The following is a 26,209-nucleotide window of genomic DNA, read 5'->3' on the forward strand; positions in this document are numbered from 1 at the left end:
GGCAAATTTCAAATGTCCGCTAGTGATGTGGCGCTACAATATTTGGCTATGTCTTGGCTACTTTAATATTATTTTTACGTGTTTTAGCTGGCAACACTCATTCGACCACGAAAGGGAGCCAGTATTTAAACGAGGCTTAATTTTCTAATTTTTAACGACACAATAGCGACGATTATTATTTTAAAAAATTTTTGTTAGGCTTAACATCGATGAAAATTCAACGCGAAGTAGGTTAATAGCGATATACTAATATACTAATTACTAAGCGATATAATAATATACTACACTAATAATGGATTTTTTCATACTTTTCGGTTATCCGACTTTTCAATTATCAGACCAACTCCAGTCCCCAATTGGGTCGGATAATCGAGGCTCTACTGTATTACTTACGGATTTCGATGTTAAACCAGTGATATTACGATTTCGTATATCCCATCTTTAAGGGGATGTAGAAAAAAAACGTGTACAATTTTTGTATAATGTTAAAAAATTAACCGTTACTTCGACAGCGTCATTTACAACTAAATTTAATGATGCACCAGGTACAGAAAAGGCTCTAGAATATATTTTCCTTAAATTTATGATTTATGTATCCGTTGTCATAAAAATTTGTCTTTCCACTTTTTTCCCGAGATTACAAATATTCGAGTACAAAGTAACCGGTTTCGACTTATTTCTATTTAAGAAGTAGTTACATAATTAAGAGATTAGGGAATTGGGGACATAAATAAATGTAAATTTTGGAAATTTCCGTGGAACCTGGTCTTAAAACAAATTACTTAGAAAACAAATGACAATTAAGTTTAACACATTTAGATTTTTACAGCTATGGTGAGAAATTTTTAAAATTTACAACGCGTCCTTTGAGATATACTAGTGGTGCGACAAAAGAGGCATTTGACATTGACCGGTATCGGCGCCCTGGGGATTTGGCAGTCCGCGTGTATGCACGCACTGCAACCCGTCTCTGATTCCATCCATTAACCATTCGTACGAAGCTATTTGAGTAAGTGAATTGTTTTAAGATTTAAAAAGTAAAGAATATTTTGTTATTTTTATGTACTGTACGTTTCTTTACAAAGCTATATTTAATTATAATTTTCTTTAAAAGTATATTCGTACAATTGAAGAATATTTTGTACCGCGTATGTATATCCACCACACATTTTATTTCACTAAGTTTTTATTATTTTATTTTTAATTTTAGCCCTTATGTTGTGGCTAGCGATTCGGAATGTAATTGTGATATTAAAAATATATTTTTTTAATATCACAATTACGGTAATACGGTAATTTTTTTTGTTTTTGTAATTGTCGAATTTGTTTTATTTTGTTTTCAAATTTACTTACACCGTATTTCTTCACTCGAAGTTTACGCTTTCCTCCGTTTATAGTTCGGTTACTCTGTCGTGTATCGGGTGAAGTTAAAGGGGATCGGAAACGTCAGAAATAATGGCGCCGGACATAAATGCACACCTCGATACGCACGGCGATCATTTTCGGCATCCTGCTATGTAAGCGTAATGTCATACGCAAAGTACCGACGTTCACGTTTCCAATAAAGCTTATTTTCCGCGATGATTCTCGCTCTGCCGAGCTTATGCGGTCTTGACTCGACACACTATACAGTACTTTAATTTAGTCCACCGTATTATTTGAAGCACAATTACATTTGTTAACTTGATACAAGTGGAGAGAAATACTGTAATTAACATATTAGTTGATTCGTAATTAATAGTAATTAGTTAAATCTTTTTACGTTAATTAAAATTTGACTTCTAACAAAATCAAACTTTTTGGAATAATTTTCTTCTTAAATAGTTGGAAATAGGGATTTTTCCAAGTTAATAGCGAGGTTGAGGCCGAAGTTTTAAACGGGAAACGTATACGTCGGACGTTCAGCGCTGCTTTCCTGTAAGCCTACAAGTTTGACAATGGTATTTGGATAGTCGGTGGAATCATGCTCGACATTTCAAACACCATTGTCAAACTTCTAGGCTTACGGAAAAGCGGCGCTGAACGTCCGACGTACACGTTTTACCGTATAAAACTTCGGCCTCAACCTCGCTAATTTTTCCTAATAGCGTTTGAGAAATCGTCACTCTTTCCAGAAAAGTAAACGGAATTAAATTTTTAAACTAACTTTTGTCACAAAAGGCTATTTTTATGAAAAAATAGATCTCGATAAATTAATTAATTTATTATTACATCGGAGATTTTTGTTACTTTCTCTCGCTAAAAATAATAAATCAAGTTTTTCCACGTAAAAAAACTTACCTCTTTGGGAATTACTGTAAGATACTCTCCACTGTCCGGTTCGTGAATATTTTCGTCGTACCGTCGTTCGTCATCCGAACTTGAATTGTTTGACTCCTGAAAATAAAAAAAAAACACGTAATGGCTTAACCGATGATGCAAAAATGTATAAATCAGAATTTCGACAATGCCATAAATCATTACATTTATTCCGTGCTGACTTTTTAAGACAGAAAATAACGCGCAATTATTCATTGTGATATCGTCACAATACAAGGCTGCAATTTTTTATATATTTTTAATTTAAAATATATGCTTTCCATCTTAAATTAGTAGTGTCTTGCCCGTACATCGTACCTTTCCGTTAGCAAGAGTCGTGTGGATCATCTAACTCCTTTCGGGGAAAATGTTTGAATTGAAATAATAGAGAGGTTGCGGCCGACGTTTTCATCGCGAAAACGTGTACGTCAGACATTCAGCGCCGCCTTCCTGTAAGCCTAGAAGTTTGACAATGGTGTTTGGAATGTCGAGCATGATTCCACTGACTATCCAAACACCATTGTCAAACTTCTAGGCGTACAGGAAAGCGGCGCTAAACGTCCGACGTACACGTTTTCGCGATGAAAACGTCGGCCGCAACCTCTCTATTGTGACTTTCGGTCTGCACCGGAAGTTCATATATAGTTAATCGGGGTCTCCCGACTCCAACCTTTCCATATCTGGTCTCGGCTTTCGTCTATCTAACTCCGTTCTCGAGATTAAGAAAATACAGACGTACGACAGTGACAATTTATAGGTCTACATTTTTTTTTTTTTTTCAAATTGCAGTCTAATAATTTTTCAATCGTCAGAGATGGATTCCTCGAATCTGTAATATTTTGTCATTGTGTTAGATTTTTTAATCAAAAACCTAAATTCTATCCTATAAGATGTCACCTATTGCCGTTTCGGTAGAATTTTTACTCACCCAAACGAGACTCAAATTAATGGAGGGAAACACCAACAGAATTTAAAACTAAAATGAAGCTAAAGAATGCAGGGAAAAGCACATATAGTACTTCATTAAACAAAAGATAAATGTAATAAATTTTTATAAAATAATTCAAAGAAAACAATATAATTTGAAATTAACAAAAATCGATAGTGTTGTTATATTTATGGAGTAACAATCACGAGCGCGTGAGGGAATTGTACATAATATTAACCATAAAAAAACGCTGCGACTATTCTACCCTATCTTCGTATCAGATTGTCTTTTCTTTGTTCATCCGCAGTAACGTCTTAAATTTATTCGCTTGTGTTGACAGAGTATGTAACCGCGAGCGAAAATATACGTAAATAAATATGAAGAAATAAAAAAAAATATATTTAACGATATAAAAGAAAAATCTACAGCATTTCCCTAAACAGGAAATGATGTCACATTTATAAATCTCTCGTATTATAAGTTTTAAACGTGAGGAATAATAACAACAATGCTAATGATACGGTAAAATAATAAAATAATCTATCCAGTGGCGTACCGTGGGTGTCAGCCGCCCGGGGCGGAGGAAAATTTCGCCCCCCTTATTTAGGTATTTCAATTTAAAACACCAAAATTCAGTTTTGTCAAAGAACAAGCAATGAAATTTCGTGCTAGTGCAGCGACCTGTTTAAAATAGTTCTATTGGATATTAGTGGTGTATATGAACACGAATGAATCGTAAAGGCAAAAAAAAAGTCAACAGGTTTCGCAGGATTTCGTCGGATTAAAAATTACTAGTTCACCGGGAAGGCGAGCCGATTCCCGGACTGTCCGGACGATAGCACTATCGTAGGCGCGATGAAAGTATAGATTAGGAAGTTTCAAATTTTTACAAGATATTATTATTATTTATTGTGAAATTTTGCCGCCCCCTAAAAAGTGCCGCACGGGGCGGGCCGCCCCTGCCGCCCCCACTACGGTACGCCACTGAAAATAACTTTGTTACACATTAAAGAAAAAAACTAAAAGTGCGATGAGTCGAACCCTATGTCAATGTAGTTCTTGAGCCAAGCATCGTATTCACGCGGCTATCGTAATTACAAGGACGAGAAACTTACAAATAATTTTAAGCGAAACACTCGATTTTCAAAAAGTAGGTCCTATTATTTGGACTAGGAACTGTTTGTGTTTAGCGTTCGCAGAGTTTCGTTCGAATCGGGAGATCCGAACATGTGGCCGTCTCCTTGTTAGTGCCAAGAGAGAAAACACACCATTCTGAGTTACGGGTGAGCGTCCCAAATTTTAGCAAACATCTCTGGTCAGCGTCATAATGCGGCATTGAATTAAACATCAATATCGACCCGAGTTAGATCTTGAATTACTCCTAGAGATAGGTAAAAGATCGATCGGAAAGTTGAGAGAGGGAATCGGAACCAATTCGGATATCCGAATTGAGGGACGAATCTTTTAAAAACTTGGTCTCGAGAATATGAGGTTCTTTTCCACCGAAAAGATGCCTTATCGAAAAATGAGTTCTTTGCTCTCTTAAGGATCCTTCGCCAACCAATTGTTCTACCCTCAAAAGGCTGGAGAGTCTGTGTTTCATCCACCCCATCTTTTGACTATGAAAACAACATTGTTTAATTCAATTCTATACATACGTTATGGTTTGCCAAGCAACAATATACACTGTAACAAAAAATTTGCACCTACCAGGTCAATGTTGGACATATTGTAAACCTTCAAATTTTAAAAAATGATGTCATGTAAGATTTGAACTGTTCTATTTTAGAAACATTAAAAAAGCTCTATAGTTATTTGAACAGTTTAATAACTTGAAGCCGATTCCTGAACGGGATCAAAAACGTTTGTTCTTTTATTAAAGTGAAAAATAAGAAAGGTGTGTGGTGTTTATCTGTATGCGGTTCCAGCTTTTACGTGATATATTTAAGTTATTATAATCACTTATCATCATCATTACATTTACACAGTTACATTCGATTTCAATGCCTCCTTGGTATGTAACTTTTTTTTGTCAGTGAGTGTATATTTTACATTGCCATGATATGATACTGAGTGTTTTTATTCACAAAAAAGTAATTGAAAGTACTTTCATTTAGATATCCAATTTAAGTGTCTTCAGTTGATTTCATTTGAAAAATCAAACCAAATTTGAATATTTGCTTTTAGAAAATCTGAAATATTTGTATCATCATAATTTTACAATACAGTGGAACCTCGGTATACGACCTTAATCCGTTCCTGGTGTTTGGACTTATACCGAATAGGACGTATACCGAACCAACCTTTCCCATAAGAAGTAATGTAAAAATGATTAATCCGTTCTAATGAAAAAAAATGTCTGGCTTTAAACACCTCGTTTCCTGGCTAGTTACCGCTTGATTTTTCACGAGATCAGCGTGTATCTTTTTAGCTTTCTCGCAAATAATTGCTTCCGATACGCCATCTCCAGCGCACTGTTTTTCAGTTATCCAAAGCAAAAACAATTTCTCAGCATGATCTAATGTCTTCGATCTCTGTTTAGAAATTGATTTAACCCCTTTCGCAACGTTAGCAGATTTAATAATGTCTTTATTTCTTGCAATTGTCCATATCGTCGTTTTCGGAATACGGTATGCAACAGTTAAATCTCGAACACGCGTGCCACCTTCGTATTTCTCAACAATCTCTTTTTTCAGTTCCATTGTGATTCTAGTCATTTTTTTTTAGTTTTCTGTCGCTTTTAATTTGCCTTTTTGCAATTCACGATTAATAAAAATAATAAAATTTTACTTACGAATTAAAATCAGAAGAAATTTAACAAAGTTATAAACCGTGGCATCTCGTCTAGTCTGAATGTCTAGTCTGGTCTAGTACACCGAGAGTGCTACTTGTTCATTGATGGCGCGTATAATTGAATTAAGTCCGTATACCGAGCAAAATTTGTTTCGTCCAAACAGGACGTATTCCGAATTTGACGCATTCTAAAGCAGACGTATACCGAGTTACCACTGTATCTGGAAACATATATTTTATAGAAAAAATAATATAATTCAATATGATCAAAACTTTTAGTAAAAAGATTATTAATTTCTTGTCTTAACTTTATTCTTGGCAGAAGCTATATATAATTTTCGATTTCTAGGTGTAAACAACAATTTCACATCATTCCAATTTGATTTGTAATACTCCAAAGTTGGCAAAATTGTGGTTTTTCTTCGGTACTTATCATCTCGTTCATACTCTAAAATTTTATTTATTTAAATTTCTTTCTGTTACATCGATGTACCTAACGGTCAACTTCCTTATTTTTCTAATGGTATGACGTACTCCTGATTTTTCTCTACTTTTCAACCTGTCTTTGTTAGGTCATAATCTGCAGTTTGGATAATGGCATCAGTAGCCAAAAAGGAATGTTTTCGCATAATTTTAATAACCTATACGTTATGCTATCGACAAGGATCACGGGACAGAAGAGAAGCATAACTGTTTATCAGGTGTTAATGTATTGATAGTTAGCAGAAACAATTTGTGGTATACGCTATATGTATATATTGCGTATGGTAGTTGAGTACAGCACAAAAACAAAACAACTGACACACAGAAAAGAACAGCAAAAGGTTAAAGTCTAATGTCCAAGCGATCTATCCATTCCAAGGCTTCACTATTAAACTGGTGGACGTCCATCAAATCTCCATCAAAGGGTCGCTGACGGCAGTCTCGAACTATATGTTTAATAGTTTTAATTCGACTGCAGTCGCAGCATGCATCTCTGGACATATTCCATTTATTGAGAAGATAGTTGTACCTGCCGACTGAGGTCCGGATTCTATTAATGGCGGACCAGATATGTCGTGGCAAGTTGAAACCAGGTCTGACTGTACGATCCTTCACCAAATCTTTTTGTTGGGAGGAGATGATGATGTTCCAGAGGGATTGCCATTCTGTGACTATATTGCACTGGTCGGAGACTAACCAGAAAGAATTTCTAGATTTCAGGCGTAAAGGGAAAGGGCCAAGAAGGATACTGTTGATGGGAAGATTCGGAATAAATTCAACTTTCACCCGAAGTTTAGATGATGCTTGTTTCCTGCGAAGATCTGGAGGAGCAATGCTGGAAAGATAAGGAAGCCAAATAGTTGGAGTTGGTTTCAAGTTACCAGTGATTACACTCACTGAGAGTAATTTGTGGTTAATTTTATTGTTTGAATAAATTAATTTGAAGATCAAACAGCCACTGTTGTTCATAGAGCCCTTAATTATTTCTATTTCCGACTTTAAGGATAAATCAGAATTGGAAATAATTAATAGTCTAACTCTATAAACAACAGATTGCAATTTCAACACTTCTGAAAAAAGTGTGCGCTACCACAATTATGTATTGCAAACCTAGGAGATCTGCCAAGAAAAGTCATATTTATGGAATGTCAAATTGGATAAAAGATATTTTTTAAATTACTAATATTTAAACGTTCTGTTTTTACAAAAATCAGACTTAAATTAAACATGGAACATGTAATATTTGCAAAATGTGTTAACCTTCTAAAGATATAAGAACAATTACCGAAATTAAATTAAAACTAACTAAAGTGAACCCCATACAATGCGAGATATATGTTCCATTATAGGCAACTGTTACACAAACCACGTGTTATACTTTGTATACACTGGTGGTTTTGCACATATTTGATAATGCATAATGCAAATTTTGTAAATGATAAAATCTTTGTCCATTTGGTAATGGTATTATTCAGGCATGGTGACAAATGTCTTTATTTGATAAAACTATGAAAATTTTTTAAGTTATTAAACTAGCAATTTACGCATTTGACATCATTGTAAATTGTCGATGCCAATTCGCAAAAGCTGAGATAATTTACATCAAACTAAAATTTAATATGTTCATTTTTTGGTTTTTTGCACCAAAGTACAAAAAAAACAAGCATAAAATATGCATTTTCAGTAATCCACGAAAATTTTTTATCATTTGAAGGAAGAAAAAATGAAGAAATTAAAGATACAGTCGTAGTTTGTGATGCAATTCTGATAATTTCCCAATTTTATAACAAAAACTGGTGCCTGAAAAGCATCACACGATCTAACTCATTCATTTCATGTTTTTGAGGCACCTTCTGAAGGATTATGCAGACTCAAACGCATATATGCAATATTGACCTGTCATATTTAAAAGGAATTTATTTTGTATTTCATATTTTTGGGCTGCAATTTTAAAAATTACAGACTCGTAAATTCCCACTGGCATCCGCCTGTCTGTCTTTCTGTACTCTTGAGAACAGAGCGAGATAGATGAAAGTCGAGATCAGATATGGAAATCTTAGCGGCTGGAGGCTTGACAAACTAGGCCTATATACGGATTTCTGATTTGAACCGGAAATCACGTTATTTCAATTCAAAAAATTTCTCCTGAACGGAGTAAGATAGTGACCGACACGACTCTATTGTTAACAGGAAAAGTATGATGTACGGTTTGTTCAGTTAAATACGGCAACGCAATACTAGGGCGATCTGCCTGGGGGATACGTTCCGGGAGGTCTTTTTAACATGATGTCGTCGTTGGAACTTCTTTGAGGACAGCAACAGTGAATAAATGCTACTTCCCTATTTAAGTTTTGTTTTGACTTTAAGTGAAATAAAAATATTTTTCTGTCATCTCTTTAAATATTCATTTAAATTTTTTAAGATAAACGTTTACATCTTTTATAACTAACTTCCCTAAGCATACATAAACAAGAGCATTTCTAAAAAATCAAAGTACTGTCAAAATGCTCAAATTTATCTAACTTGTAAACTTGAAGAATCTCTTCCATATAACCGTTATCATTGCTCCTCCCTCCCTCTTATTTCATCTTATAGTTTTAATATAGCTTAAGGCATTGTGGATCCATGCACTAAATGTTTGTTGCGATAATTTCAATTGTAATGGGAATTACAAACTTCTGTTTTACGTGGCAACTTTGGCTGGATCTATTTGTCAGCCCTAACATTATATACCTCACATTATTGCATTTTATGAGTATCAGTCGCAATTTTTTGTCATATACGAATCTTCATTATATAAAATCACGTTATATCAGGGTCGACTGTACAAATTTTCCTTATTTTCTTTTTGTGAATTTTGAGTAGTTAAAAAATAACATACAAAATGCAAATACCAGTAAAAAATAAAGAGGAAAAATCTGTAAGGCATTACAAGAAAAATGAAAACTATTTTGCTTACATTGGTTGAAAAATTTTATTCAAACATGTATTTATTTAAATTTAATTATACCTGTAATTATATTATAATCATTTGTTCTTCCAGTATCTGATAAAGCCATAAATTGAAATCAATTGAAAGTATTCAAATAGATATTTTGATTTTATTTAAGAAGTTTAATATCATGATTTCTTTGTTTTTATTATGAAAAATTTATGTAGCCAAAGAAAAGCACGGATATCAATAAGCAGCACAGAAATGAAATTGTTAATGACTTTTTCGTAACAATGACAGACCATTTAAAAACTTTTAGTAATTTGTTTACAATGCATTGTAAAGAAATCACTGAAGCAAACAAATCAAACTATTGGCAAGCAATGTTTTATTTGTCCACTTCAACAGTTTGTGTAAATATTGAAATGTGAACAAAAAGAATGAAAACAGACCAAATAAAATAAATAAATCTTCAATATAACAATATTAATTCGCAAATTAGAACTAAAACCACACTATATTACCATATCTTTTCTAGAGGTCTGTAAATATTTAAATAAACATTTTGGATATTGTTTACATACATCTTCAGATCTAACATAGAATTGTCTTCAGGATCTGAAGATGGTATAAACAATATCCAAAAGTGTTTATCTCAATATTTAAACTAACCACTAAAAAAGATATGGTAATATAATGTTTTTTTGGTTTTAATTTCTGAACTATAAATAATGGGGTTGTGCTCTTAAGAGCAGTATATGAATAACATTAATATAATTACAGATTTTTTTAATATAAAAAGTAAAAATTGACAAAATCACAATGTAATGTAGTTCAAAATGATGATAATATTAAAAACTAACATGATAATGTGAAAAAAATTGTTTAAACGATTTGATATTAACTAAATATAGCTGATGAGACTTATATAAAAGTAGAAAATGGATTCATTTCTGTTTCCAATTAAGAATTTTAAAACAGGATTAGTAAGAAAAAATGTCTTAAGAATTACAGCAAACAATTTAATAACACTTAAAAGAATTAGAATAATAGCATGGTTTTCACAATTTCATTACAGACAGAAAATTATGGGTAAGACAATGGTAAGTGAGAAAAAGCAAACAAAATTTCAAACACATCATACCATCATTGTAGATTCTGCGTCATCGCCGGTCAGGTCCCATTCGAAATCTCGAGAAGAGTAATTCCTAAGAGGAGTCATCTCGACAACGTCGGAGTCATCTAGGTGATGCACGTTTGCTATTAAATTGTTATTAAGGAAAATCTAAGATTAGAAGGTCAGGAATAATTAATTGATTATTGGTTAAATTAATTGACATATAAATTCTTTGTTTCCTTAAAAATAATGTTAGTGCTAAGACTTTATTTATTTCATTCTTAACAAATGCAGTTCACAATTTTTGCTGTAATTCTTGTATCTCCATAAAAAAATTATAAATTTAATTTCTTTTAAGAGTATTTCAGTTCTTTCCATTGGAAACAGTTTCTCTCCAACTTAAATGAATTTATGTGAATGCAATTAAAATTTCTATAATTTACTTTGTCAAAATATTTTTATAAACTCACATGCAAAACAAATATTCACTCCCTTTATGAAAACTTATAAAAATTAATCAAATCTTGAACTAAAGTTTGAAATTAATCAACAGGAAAAGTTTTCACAATTTTTATATTTCTTACCGTTTTTCCTTTTATAATTAATCTATATAAACTCCAAGATCTCAAAGATTGTTCCATTTCTGTGAATTCTTCATATTCAACATCTTGTTATCATTTTACTGTAAAATTTGGACATGAGCCATACCAGTGTAACTCTCTTTTGATGTCACATGGAACTTTCTTCCTAAAATTATTACTTGTTGAAAATTCGGTTTTTACAGTGACAGGGATCAGTATCCGAAAGAGTTTCATTTCATTTATATGACACCACCAAATCAATATCATGAGTTGGAAGTAATTAGATACATTCCAGTATATATCAGACCCAGTCACAAGTGATACACCAGTGAATGATGTAATAAGCTTCTGTTGGAATGTTTCACATCCTGACATGACAGCAGAAGCAAGTTGTATTAAACTAACATTTGCAGAGTTATTTTCTCAAATGATCTTTACACAAGTACAGATAAATAATAATAATAGTGACAGGATTAGTAAATTTATTTGCTGGATTTTTAAAGGTGTGTTTTTCTTGTTGTCTATTTATCCAGTTGATAGAGAATATATTAAATACCAAGTTTGGTCATGACCCAGTTTTTATTTAATGGCTTAATAACTATATTCTGCTTCAAATCTGTGTTAAAATTGGAGATTTTTCTTTTAACTTAGCAATTTTGTTCCTGGCATTCAAATGGCATTCAACATGACTCAGCCTTTAATACATAATGAAACATAGAGCACTAACAAATGTTTTAGTAGTTTAAATTCCAATGTCAATGCTTACACCAATGACATAAATCCAATTAATAACAACCCTATCTAATTACAAATAAAATTAAATATCCTTGTTGAGACTTAAGAAAAACTGAAATTAGTCATTAATGCTTTTTTTTTTTTACTGAAAAACAGTTGTTTTTCGTATGTTAAATCAATATCTGATCAAATTAAACATCATTTGGGAGTAATCTTTAAGGCCAAGCTCACTTTTCACTCACATATAAAAAAGTTAAAGGGTCAGCAATTAAATGTAGCATGCTTTGGCAGTTCTGTAGGCCAATTTCTTCTAAGGCAATTTTACGCCTCTTTTCTTTATTAATTTTCAGTCTTTAATTGATTATTAATTCCCAGTTTGGTCTTCTGCTGCTCCATCCTCGATAAACCTAGTAACTAAGTGCACCAATTAAAACTTTGACAATCCAGTAAATAATTTAATATAAATCTTACAGAACTACTTCAAGTCAACAAAATTCTAAACTGGAATGCACAGAACTAATTTCAAACTTTTTTAAAATATTGGAATTAAATATATAATTAAAACCTATACAAATATAAGAAATTAATATATCATAAAAATAGTATTAACTAATTTATGTTGGTATTGTCTAGTTTTTCATAAAAATATTGCCAAGCAGGGGCATAGCTACTGTGGAGCAGTTGGAGCAAACTGCTCCAGGTGCACTGTCATGAGGGCGTCAAATTAGAAAGGCAAAGTAAAAACTTGTAAACACATTTGTAAAAAAAATTATAATAAAACTTCAAATTTTCGAACAAAACAAAAGTAATTAATTTATAGAAATTTGCTGAACTTTCGTAGATTTATTAGTCACACACACCTGGCTTTTAGACAGAACGAACCTCTTATCTCTAGAGTTGGCTAAGTATTTTATTGCCTTGTTTAATGCTTTCCTGACTAATGGAAAAGTGGTTCAACCATAGATGTTGTTAGTCAGCAAGAAATCAACAATGTGATAAATTATTGGTGAAAAGTGTTGCAACATATAGTAGATGTGACTATAACGCTTGCTATAAATAATTTACTTTTCTGAGATCATAGGATTACAGATCTTTAAGATGTAGGAACTTTGCAAGGAAACTTTCTAGAAATAATTAAATTACTTTCTTGCTATGAAGATGTTTTAGCAGATCTATTAAAGAAACCCAAAGGCAGTACCAATTACTTGAGTCTGTATATACAAAATGAATGAATTAATTTGATTGCACATGAAATTAATGTCCAAATTAAAAGTGAAATGGAAGAGGCCACTTTCATAACAGTAATAACAGATACAACGCAAGATCTATCAAAACTCAATCAGTTAAGTATTGTATTTTGTTATGTTTTGATAATAAAAAATGAAAATAAAAACCAATCAAGCTGCAAATAAAGGAAATGTTTCATGGATTTTATTCAGGTTACTGATCAAACATCACAAAGATTAAAAACAACAGTTTTAAAATGTATTGAAAATTTCACCGATCTATCAAAATTGCATGGGTTAATAAATAAGTGGTATTAAAATTGTGTCAAGGTTACAACAGGGTTGCGAATATGAGCGGTATCTGCTCAGAGTTACAAGCAAGAATTAAACAGTGAAATTCCGCTGCCAGATTTGTACATTGCTGTTCTCATAATTTGAATTTAGTGTCACCAAGGTACAAGAAGTCAGGCAATTTTATGAACTATTAGAAAAAATTTTTGTTTTTTTCAGTTCTGTTAGGCATTGGGCAATGTTAATGGAAATTAATCAAACCAACTTAACAAAAACATTGAAAAGAGTTTCTCCAACACAATGGTTTACCCATATTAATGCTCTTGATGCATTATGTTCTCATTATTTTGTTGTAATTAAAATATTGACATTATCATTAAATGGAAAAAATTATGATCAACGTGAAGCTAAAAATTTGATTAATTATTTTGAACAATTTTCAACCATTATTTTGAAAATAGTACAAAGTAAAATATTTGAATCGATTAATACAGTCTTGAAAATGCTGCAAGTTGCTCATGAAGACATAGAGAAATCTGTTGAGATTCTTTCATCACTCCTAACCCAATTCCAGGACTTAAAGAATAATTGGGAGTTTGTTAAAAATGATGCCTCTGAGTTATCAGCTATATGGAATATTGAACCTTCTTTTTCCAAAAAAGATTGCATCGTGTGAAAAAATTCTTTGATGAATTACAGGTAGATGAGCACATTGAAAACAGTGAACAATGTTTCAAAGTCGGTGTGTTTTATAAAGTAATGGATTCAATAATTAATCAATTAATTATTAGATTTGAATCTGTTCGAGAATTATGTACACTTTTTAAGTGCTCATCACCTGCATATCTTGTTGTGTCTTCTGATAAAAATATACTGGAAAGATCAGAATTGTTACAATTGACATATACCTCAGACATTTTGTCTAGTTTTGGACCTCAACTGCTTCAATTTAAAATGTGTTTTAATATTCACTTAAACCTCTATACGCGAAGTTGCCAAACTAATTTTAATTCACACTGCAGCCTCAAGTGGCTTCTCCGACATTACTGCAGCATGCCTCATTTTTTTGACAACAGAGTGACAACAGAGACAGCAGAACAAAGTTTTTCAAAACAGAAATTAATCAAAACATACTTAAGAAGCATCTTTAAAGTTAATGTAACTGTCTGTTGGATCATCTTTGTAGATTTCTAAAGCTTTTAAAGCCCTGATGTAGTAGCTTGTCAGGACTGTTTAATTAACATGGCATTCTGGAGGTTGGCATGCACATTACTCTTTATGGCATAGATAGACTGGATGGTGGTGTGCTGGGCTGGTGGAAGGTGGTAAGCAAGATAAGCAAGGCACAGGGGCACTGATTCAAGAGGAGCACCAAGATGGTGCAAAATTAAGAGTACATTTTTGTTATGTTATGAATAATAATTAATGCAACCTGATTCATTATTTCTACAAAATAAGAAAATGTAAATGTATTAAAATAAACAATCACATCTTGAAATGCAATTTGTCAATTATAATTTCCTATGGTTTGTTTTCTCTTTCATATTCTCAGTTATGTCTTCTTCAGAAATCATAAGTTTTTTGGAACTATAAAAGAAAATTATAATTTTTTCGCACTGTCTATTAAACATTGGACTAGCTTAAAAAAGCAAATTACCTCATTTATGTTAATATTTGAAGGAAAAGTCACATAAATGCTCTTCAACCACTGAGACATCTAACAGGAAAAATATAAGATGCTTTGTTTGAAATATTCTCTGATGATAATTTTGATCAAGAAATTAAACATGAAGCTCAGATATTATGTACAAAATTAAAAGATTATCAGTTTCTAGGCACTCTTGTTTTATGATATGACATATTACATTCTATTAATCCTGTTAGTCAAAATGTTGCAAAATCCTCAAACAAATATTTCACATGCTTTGACAGCCATTAAAACTCTAAAACAATTTTTTAGTAATTACTGTACAAATGTTTCTTACAATTGCTTACTGCAAACAGCTAAAATATCTACATGAAGGTTTAGAAGGAAAGTCACATGTCAAAACTAATAATGTAGTGAGAAACAGAAGTAAGATATTTTATTATTATAAACATTGAGATGAAGAACCCAAACACCTGAAGATAAATTCAGAGTAAACTTCTTTTTCACAGTATTGGATATGAAATTGCATCTCTAGATGAGGGATTTGTGCAAATGGAAACCCATAACAAACAGTTTGAATTTTTGTCAAATATAAACAAACTCAGTAAACCTGATTTAGAAAAACTTAACAAAGAATGTTTTGATCTACAAATTCATTTGAGTGACAATGATAGTAAAGATGTAAATGAAGAGGAATTGTATGAAGAACTATGTCTGTATAAAAATTTATTTTCAAGTGAATTATCTCAATTTAAAAAACCACTTGATGTTCTAACTTACATTAATGAAAATGATTTGACCATTTTGTCTCAAATTTGAGCATATCATTAAGAATATTACTAACTTTTCCTACAAGTGTAGCTAATGGGGAGAGATCATTTTTGAAGTTAAAAATTATAAAAAATTACTTACATTCAACAATATCACAAGATTGGCTAGTAAATTTGTCAGTGATAGCTATAGAGAACAATATACGCAATATACTAAATGCTGATGATGATGTATCTAAATTTTGTTCTGTAAAAGCTCAGAAAGTAAATTTATAATTATGTAATAGTAATTTTTTCATTGTTATTTTTAATAAAACATTAAAATGTATTTAAAATTACATAGAATTTTTTTTTCTCTTATTGAGGGAAGGGGCGCCAATTACTGTTTTGATAAGGGCACTGATGACCTTTCCTCTAGTTCTGATGGTGTTTTTTTTATTCATTATATTGTACGACGTTCTTGTAACCTTTTGCATATGAATGCTTAGTGGACCCAATGTATACCAGACCTTTTTGGAATATGTTGTCCCTCACTGGAACGTTGCACATCCCTGGAGTTCTATGTTTGTCAGTCTTGTCTTTTCTGTTAAAATAAATGGAAGCATATAACTTTGTAACATTTAATTCATTTAATAAACATGATTAAAAACAACATTATCTTTTATCTAGTTAATTTAAACTGATATGTTGTTTTGAAATTAAAAAAAAGTTATGTTGATTTTTTTAAAGATAAAAGGATGTCCAAAGAGGCACAAATGGCTATGCATAGAGTGTTGTGGTTCCTGCATATGAGATGAGGTATTTGAGATGAGTATGTGACATAACAAGAAGAGACTATGTGAAAAATGAACAAATGCTGGAAGAGTATAGGGGTGAAAGAGAATGTAGTTAAAAAGGTGAGAAAATCGACCATGTTGAGAGAATGAAAGGAGAAGAACTATTGAAGAGAGTATACAGTACATGGAAAAGCTGGATGGGAAACACAATAGGGAAAGGCTGAGAAAGTCTTGGTTGGAACAATTTGATGAGTATCTGAAAGAACATAAGGAGTTGAGTCAGAAAGAGAATGTGAGGAAGTGTGCTAGAAGAGGCATGAGTGTGTCCAGTGGTGATATTCGAAATATTTAACAAAGGGTTCGCTAACAGAAAATTTTTCCTTAACAATTTTTTTTTCGCTCAAATGGTGCATCGGAAGGCTCTAGTTTAGTAGTGTTACAGAGTATAATACGTATATTTTAATATATTTTTTAAAAGAAACAAAACCACTGAGAAATGTTACATGTGTTTAACAAGGTTCGAAAAACTTTGAAAATGTTAACAATGAGTTCGGCCGAACCTGTGCGAACCCGCTGAATATCACCACTGAGTGTGTCTGACGCAAAGGAGGTGTGTCTGGACAGGAAGATGTAGAGATAGCTTTTAAGATTGTAGTCTGCTGCTCACCTTTTTTGGATTATGAACATGAGGATATGTATGTACGCTATATGTCGATAGTTATTTGGAACACATCTTAGCTTAGTACAGTGATGTACACATGTAAACATGTTTCTGTATTGTCTTCAATAATGCACATTTAAAGACATCTTCAGTATATGGTAAAGTATTTAGTCTTAACAGGGAAGTGGCAAATCAGAAATCCTCATGAAACACAGAAATTTACTCCTGTAATTGATTGCAGATGCTTATGAACTTTCCCAATTATGTAAATTAAGTGTAAAAATAAATAAATAGAATTTATCTGTTTTATGACTACTGTTTTTTGTCCAGTAACAATAATATAAAAAATAAACTTGAGAAAATTAATATTCTAAATGTTTCTATGAAATACAAACTTTGTAAATCTTTACAGAGACCTTTTGAATGCTTAAGAAAGCATATAGAAGACTATGAGCAGAACTCGGTGCTACAAATAGTCCAAGTGTTTTCAAAAGTGTTTCATGCTTTGATTTGTGGAAATCACCACTTAATAGTCCAAAAAGTTGCTAATGAAGTAAGCATCAGTTTAAGATTTTGCTATGTGCTTTTCTGTGAAAAACTTGAGATTTGTTGCATTGCTACAAAAATTGACACATTGGTTGACTGATGAACAAAAAGTGAACAGTGTTCAAATCAGTTAAGAACTACTTAAATGTGTAAATTCAACTGGTGATTAAAAACAACACCAGGAGATAAGATATGAATTTATGGACACAACATTGAAACCAAGATAAGATTGTCTCTCAACCAAAACACCCTATGAGTCAGTCAATGATCAAAATGATGTTGATTGATTTTTTTTACTGGAAAGGCATTTTCCACTATGGATTCATTCAATGTGATCAAAAAGTCAACAAAAAGTTCTACCTAAAGTTTTAAGGTGTTTGAGAGATGCTGTGCACAGAAAGAGGTGAGTTGTGGGAAAACCTAGTTGTTGCATGACAATGCACTGGCCCATGCATTACTCCTATTCCACAGTTATCTGGCAAAAAACAAGACACCTGTCATGCTTCACCCACCTTACTTTCTGGACATAGGTCCCAGCAGACTTTTTCCTGTTTCTCAGGTTGAAAACAACCTCAAAAAAACATCGTTTTTTCAAACCACAGAGGAAATAAAGAATAATGGGATGCAAGATCTATGTGCCATTCTAGAAGGCACATTTCAGGAGGTGTTCCAGTTGTGGAAGAAACACTGGGAGCAGTATGCTGCCAGTATATGGGACTAAACTGAAGGGAACAAAGCCTAATAAACTTTATTAATTAGTGCTGTTACTAATGGGTAATGAATAAAATACAATCTCATCCTAACATGAAAATGAAGTGCAATAATATTCATTCCAGTAAAAGTGTCAATTTTTAATTTTATTTCTAAGTTAAATTCTAGTCATTCGAATTAAGTATTATAATTCTAGGCCTTCAGTATATGTTAAATGTCAAGATTCTAATAATACAATGACAAGACATTATGATAAATTGATTTCGGCAACATTAAGTTTATTTCCATCTTATATGAAAGATCTAGATAAATTTGATAGTAAAACTTGCAAAATAATAAATAGCAGTTACAACTTCCTTTAAAAAGCAAAAACAGATTTCAATCAGATAAAAAATTGTTCTTCATAGAGAATTTAATTGAGTAACAAAAATATCTTTTGTTTAAAGTTATTTATTACAAAACAGATTTCATTCTACTCAGCTAGATTACAATCTCAATTCTTTTACTGATAAAACATAGATGACATTCAAAATTTTGTTTTTGAATCATTGATACATAGTAATTTAAATCAACAAAATGAAAAGAATAGTTTGACATTCAGTTTTAGCAGAATGGTATACATCTAATTGCAAAAATTTGAGTGTCCTGTGGAGATACAAGGGTGGTTCAACTTCTGTTTAGAATTTCAGTAATGGTGATGAAACTGTGTGTGTTCCATGGTTCTAATTTATATTTCTTTCTCTAGATTTTCCTGCTCTACATTCTGACACTTCTCCCATCATTTTGACAATGATATTATGTCTTCAGAATAGAAGTCTTTTGGCTGGTATTGGAGCATAGTCCTGTGCATGATGGAGGAGATCAACAGACTTAGTTAAGAAATTTTGTATCACCCAACCTATAGCAAAAATCACCCTGACTTTTTTTTATAGCAACTGTGAATCCATTCACCAAACAAATGTTTTTATTCACCAGTTACTTTTTCACATACTGTGACTTTTTGTACCAACTAGAAATGAAAGAACAACAACAATATAAAAAAACACAAAGTTTTTATGACTGAGTTTCTCAAACAACTTTATTTTTATTTATTAACAGTAAAGTTATATATTCATATCATTCTGTTTATTCATGTTCTGTGATACTCTTTTTCACAAAATAACTTTTTGTGTACTACTCTGTGGCTATTCACCACTCCAATTGTAAGATGATAATAGCAATCACAATATGAATAAAATTTTCACAAACTGAGAATTTTGCAACAGGCAAGTGTGACCCCTGCTACAGTCCAGATCTGTCACTTTTTGATAATCACCTGTATGGCTCTTTGAAGGAAGCTTTGGAAGACAGAATATTCACTCAGAACACTGAAGTCATTCTGACTTCATCATGAACTCTGACTTAAGAGAGATTATCAAGCAGTGGTTCTGACACCAGCCAAAAGATTTCTATACTACAGGCATAGCCATCATTGCCAGAATGATGAAGAAAGTGTCAACATACATGGAATGTATCTATAGAAAAAAATATAAGTTGGAACAAAGCCTAATAAATTTTAAATGGCAGATAATGAAATGTAGGATAAATATCTTACATTTCATTATCTGCCATTTTGTTTCTCTACTTAAATTGCCTTAATTTAAGTGGACAAACAAAATAGCAGAAAGTTGTCTTAATTTGCAATATTGATATTAGTTGATATGTCAAATTGTACTACAGATGCAATTTCATATTAAAATTATTAGATTTGAAAGGTGTTTCTTTTGATTGTATCTATATTACTAAGGTGACCAACTTTTTTACAATGAAAAGGAGGACACAAATAAATTGAAGGAAAAATTTTCGTAAATAAAAGAAATATTTTATTCATTGCAACAATAATACACTATAGTAATCTCTACTGCATGTGTATGTGCCATGTCATGTTTCAGTAAGAAGTAAACAAAGCCAGTTGTGCGCGGCATGCTTTCTCAAGGTTTCCCATGCAGAGTGCACGTGTCTCATAATCGTGTTTTACCACACTGTACTGAGCCTTGATGATTCGTCATGTCAAATGCAAACATATCACGTCACATGCAATGGATCGGCTTGGCATTGATCAAATATGGAGATTTACAGATTAGTCTTCAAATATCGAAATGGAGGACATGTAGGAGCACACTTTTTGAGGAAGGACAAAACTTACAAAAGAAGGACTGTCCTCCCTAAAGGATGACGATTGGTCACCTTAATATTACTCTAAATACTATATCAACCAGCTGAATGTCAGACACAGTTAAGACATCAGCCTTCTACTCTGGACACCCAGAATCAAATCTGGATGGGTCAAAATCCCCAGGAAATTTTGAGGTAATCTATCCCAGATATGTCAAACCCTGTCCCTCGCCAGCCAGCTAGCTGCCACATTGTGGGCCTAGTCAAATCCACAATGGGCCTGAAAAAGACTCTCATACTGTCCACAAGACAAAAAGAGTCAGAAAATACTTTTATATCAAAATATGTGATAACATTATTAGTCATTATGAGTACTATGCTTGATTATAATGGTCAATATTTCCATTCATAATATGAAATCATTTCTGTAGCAATTACCATCAATGTTCAATATATGAAATACTGGGAGATCAAATAATTGACATTCTGAAACAGTAATGGATCTGTGCAGAGAAAAGAATGGTCTCTTTCCAACTTTTCCAACTTTATTGATGACATTAATGTAACCTGAAGATTAATCAGTCACTGGAGAAAAAAGGAATGATGGGACAGAATAAATCAGTTAGACTGAAGACTTACCATTGTTTGGGTCAGCAGGGAAAAAAAGGTTGATTGGGATTTCGGTTTCTAGGTCAGGAGATGGAGATACTTCATGCCATGAGTTGTAGAAATCATTATTGTCCAGAAAAGTGACTGCCGATGAAAAAGAAATTCACAAATTAGTGGTACATACAAACCTAACACCAAATTTCTGTTTGACAGAAACTGCTTGACTGAAATATTTTATTTTCAAAAACACTAGCCTTCTGAAGAGTCATCAATTGGTAAATAATAAAAATCTATTAACATTATATCTGACAGATCAACACTAGGATAGACTCCAACATTGAGAAACTGCTGTATTTTTAGCCATCCATGAAATGTTTCTCAATCATCCATTACTTCAAATTTAGAATTTTCAGAATATTTTCAGTTTTAACATTTTTTTTAAATCTGCAGGATTGGCTAGTAGGTATACAGCACTCAATCACTTTGCTTACTCAGATTAGAAAAATCATAACCAATTATCATATTGATAGAAGATGATTGAAAATCTAATTTCTATATGATGTTTGTTTTGATCACAAAGCTACTGTAATTTTAAACATCATGTTTTTTTGTAGATCATTACATATACTATAAGCATTCAGCTGAAACATGGGGCAAATTTACAATAACATCTAAAACTGAAATATGGAGCATCATAAACAAGAGCAAAGACTGACAGTGAAATTCAAACTTAGGTATCTCTAACAGAACTGCCAAGCAAGAATTTAGGAAATAAATTTAAAAATAACTTTTCCATTCATTAAAGATTTATATTGATGTTTTAAATGATAGTAAAGTTTGTTTTAAAAAATCTTAAATATTATACAAATAAGTGTACATAAATGGTCATTAATATATTGTTAAAACAAATGCAACAATCATTACTGGAAAATAACTTTACCACAAATGCAACATTATCTGATAAAAGAAGAATTTTGTTACTTTATAAAACATTCTTCAAACATACTCTTTATTTTATATATTTATTTTTCACTTTGTATTATCCTTTATTTCTGTAATTTAAAAAAATTTATCCAACAAAAACTTACTGTGTTTAAAAACAACTGTTTGAATCAAAATCATTAAATTTCTATTTTAAATATATTAAATAATTATTATAGTGTTTGGAACTTTAATATATTTTTAATTTCTTTAACCCTGCATTTTTATGATTGCAAAATGAAAGATTTCCCATCAATCTCTTTATTCCAAATATTTGATTAATATGTTTATTACATTTGAGTGTATTATAAATACATTTTGTTAGAATATCAGTGTTTCAAAATTTCAGTTTGGGAATATTTCTAAAAGTCTGTACTTTCTGGAACTTGACACTTTATGGAATAAATCAATGTCTTCAATTCATTTAACTTTTGTTTTGCATTCCAGACAAAAACAAATAACTTCACTGAATGGTTGGAATTGCTGGAATATTCATCTATAAAATATCTTAATACGACACATACCTTTTGGTGAAGAGAGACTCTTCCTGGATTTAAAAAACCGTGCCTCTTCTTCAAACTGTTTTCTTTGATATCTTTTATGAAGTCGCCAAACATAGATCATCACACCAATCAGTACCACCAGCAAAAATACAGCCATGGTTATTGCTACACCTAAAACATGAAGATTATCAAAATTGTAATCAATGAATTAAATTTATTTTACTTATTATTTTAATGACAATCTATGGCATTTACTGACTTGTAGAAAGAAATTTGTGTTCCAAAGAAACTTTCATTAAAATGCTTTATTTAATTCTTTCAACCAAAGTTCACTTCTGTCAGTTTATGTGAAACACAATGTCTTTGAATTTTAATTAGAGTACTGAAAAGCACCCGTGTATAGTATTTTGGATATTAGAGTTGATATTTTTAATTAAATACTCTAGAAAATTTCTAGAGTATTTAATTAAATTTAGTAATTATGATTGATGATAAAATTCAGTTTGTTTGAAATTTTATATTTTCATAAAGAAATTTTTAAAGAATAATTAATTAAAAAGTTTTCAATATTGTAAATACTTAAAACCTCTGAAGATAAAAATCAGTGCTTATTTTTCTTACAGTATAAAATACTGCATTCTTTCATTTTAAAGTCTATAACAGAAGAAGAAATTTAATGCAATTGTAGAATAGTGGGTCCTGCAGCTTTTGTAGAAATCAAGTACTGGTAAATACTACTCATCCACAAAATTTTGTCAAAATCAGTGATCTGCCAGGTACCTCTTGTGAGTAGTATGGTTTCAGTCATCACAGACTTCATTGGGATGATACCTGTCTTCTTAAATTTTTTACAATGACAGCATTAATAACCAACAGTTTTTTAAAACTGTGGTAAATGTTGCATCCTAGGCACAATGCAATAAGCAGGTAAAGATAGCAATCTTCTTATATATATATATACTAGAAGTCTGAGATTATTTGGTTGGTTATAATTAATTACAGAAAAATGGTGCAAAATACCACCACATTTTTAAGAATCCTATACCCCAATTGAGAATAGAAACAAAATAAAATAAATTTTGTTAAAATCAAATGATGGATTTCCAAGTTATCACTGTTTTTTTCTGCTGACAATGCCATTCTGTATGACATACTTTTTAAAGTTGCCAATTACTGTCCTAAAACTATATTAAATTGTCCAATGGATTAATTTCAGTAAAATATTGAAACTATCTCCATTCTCTTCTGAGTATTAAGCAACACAACGAGTCATGGGTAAAGTAGTACTCTACATAACTATAAATTTGGTTATAACTTAGATAGATATTGCAAGCCCTAATTATTTAAAATAGAATGGATATCTGTCTGTTCTCTATCACATCTAAACCCTTTGACTAATACACCCATATTTTACATCACAAAAAAGTACAAGTGTTGGCTGTATTTGAATAGAACAAATACGAGGGTCATTCTAAAAGTAAAGAACATTTGTTTCTCTAGATATTTTTATTTAAGATAATGATACAAAACTTATTTTACAACACATGATACCTTAGCTATATTTCTACATAGTCGCCATACAAATTTAAACATTTGTCATAGCGTATCATCAGTTTTTCTATGCCTTCTGCACAATTACCGCCAAGTTCTTGAACCAGTCATTAACGGCCTCTTTCAGTTTGTTGTCACTTCTGTGAGGCTCCGGAAGTGGGTTGAAATTTGTGCACAGAAAATGTTTTAATTTCGTATAAAAAAAAGTGTTTTTTTAAATTATAATAATAATCATTATTTTATATTGTAAAAAGAAACCGTCTAACGCAAGGCGAATATATTATGTCCCTATATAGTCATATCTGTAGAAATTTCTGAGAAAAAACGAATTTCTCAGAAAGAAACAATAGATGAATTTGAGTACTTAGATCGAACATCTTCGATAGGAATCAAATTGTCAGTCAGGGGGACTCACCCTGTGATCTGGGCTCCGATCCTGTTACAATTCGTAATGAGGAGGGGAGACCAATTAGAGAACGGAGGCAGATCTGAATCGACCTATCGGAATGTTCGATCTGGGACTCAGAAAAACTTATAAAATCGCGCAAAAATAGGATGTGACATTCTTGGTGCTTGGATACGTAGGGATTCTTCTCCTGGATGTGCATGATCCCGACTTTGAAAAAAAACAAAGAATATTTTGGAACATCGTGGAAGCATCGTTCTCTGGGTGCCTCCTAGCGATCTACAGATTCGTCAGTTCGTCCAACGAGAAGCTGCCGAAAGCCGTGATCAACGCCCCGGGGCCTACGGAATATTTCACCGGCAGCGTCCATCCACAAGTAACGAAAACCAAATTTTTCAAACTTTATTTCGGACTTTACCTGCGCGCTTTGTGGTGCTACTTCGTCCATCAAGGAATTTGTAAGAAAATTTTCTATATTTATTAAACGGTATACGATGGAGGACCTGTCTCAGTAAAGTTTTTTCCACTCCCACACGACAGTGCTGACCGCTCGACTGTCGCGACACTCCCCCCCAATCGGCAAACCTCGGACTTCCATAATGATTCCTGGCTAAAAAAATCCTTCAATTTTGGGAAAAGATGTAATCACTCAGAGCCTAGTCTGGGTTATAAGAAGGATGTTCAAAAATTTCCCACTTAAACTGCTGAAGCAAGTTCTTCATCAATGCAGCAGCATGCAGATGTGTGTTATCCTGAAGAAGCACAATGCCTCTGGACAACAATCCCCACCGTTTGTTTTGAACTGAAGCTTCATTCATCACATTACCATAAACCTTGGTTATCTGTCTGTAAATTTCAATAGGGTGGACTTTTTTCACATTCAAAAAGCGTATTACACTACAAACCTCACACTTGGCAGGATCTTTAATTTTGTCACACATTTCAAAGTCACATTGTAAACAGTAAACAATCGTTGTGGCTTGCTGTTAGCATCAGACTAATGTGAAAACATATGAAGGTTCATGATGCGGCAGTTGAGGATGGTAGGAGAACTGAATGGCTTGTCAGATCAAAACATTCTTTTTCTTTTAGAATGACCCTCAAATTTTAAAACATTCTAAACTAAATGTTTCAAATGTCAACAGCTGAACCTTTGAAGTTATGGATAAATGGAAATGTAAAGACAGATATGTAAAACATATATAAAAATAAAGATAATAATAATAATAATAATAATAATAATAATAATAATAATAATAATAACTCTCCCATGGTCACCACCTGGTCGTGGTGGGAGAGCCCAGTAGTTTTACAGATCCATAGGGCAATGCAGGCTGGAGCACAAGCTCCTGGTAGGGACACCCATGCCAGTAAGGTCTATGGGGAGAAATGAAGCTAAGAGTGACCACACACCCACATTCTGTGGAGATAATCATTATGGTAGTAACCAGATCTAAGTATGATACCGGCTCGGACGTCGCCCGGGTTAACAAGGTCCGCGTTCGTGGG

General features: G+C 32.2%; 1 protein-coding gene across 6 annotated transcripts in view; it reads right to left on the reverse strand.

The window, feature by feature from the left end:
• Positions 1–2,034: 2,034 nt before the first annotated feature.
• The window catches only part of LOC111640558, a 48,049-nt gene continuing 23,874 nt past the window's right edge, over positions 2,035–26,209 (reverse strand). Inside the window, exons 7-10 of one of the 6 annotated variants that reach the window (XM_023386575.1) lie at positions 22,765–22,914; positions 21,290–21,403; positions 10,579–10,694; positions 2,039–2,376 (exon numbers count right to left, since the gene is read on the reverse strand). In XM_023386575.1, coding sequence (XP_023242343.1) covers positions 2,239–2,376; positions 10,579–10,694; positions 21,290–21,403; positions 22,765–22,914 — 518 coding nt within the window. In that variant the 3' untranslated portion in view covers positions 2,039–2,238. Of the gene's footprint in view, positions 2,377–10,578; positions 10,695–16,311; positions 16,386–21,289; positions 21,404–22,764; positions 22,915–26,209 lie in introns of those variants that run through there. The other 5 variants (XM_023386578.1, XM_023386577.1, XM_023386576.1 and 2 more) reach the window with 5 other exon arrangements.

This window comes from Centruroides sculpturatus, unplaced genomic scaffold, assembly GCF_000671375.1.
Source record: "Centruroides sculpturatus isolate CEXI.00-Female unplaced genomic scaffold, Cexi_2.0 scaffold1072, whole genome shotgun sequence".
NCBI classification, from domain to species: Eukaryota; Metazoa; Arthropoda; class Arachnida; order Scorpiones; family Buthidae; genus Centruroides; species Centruroides sculpturatus.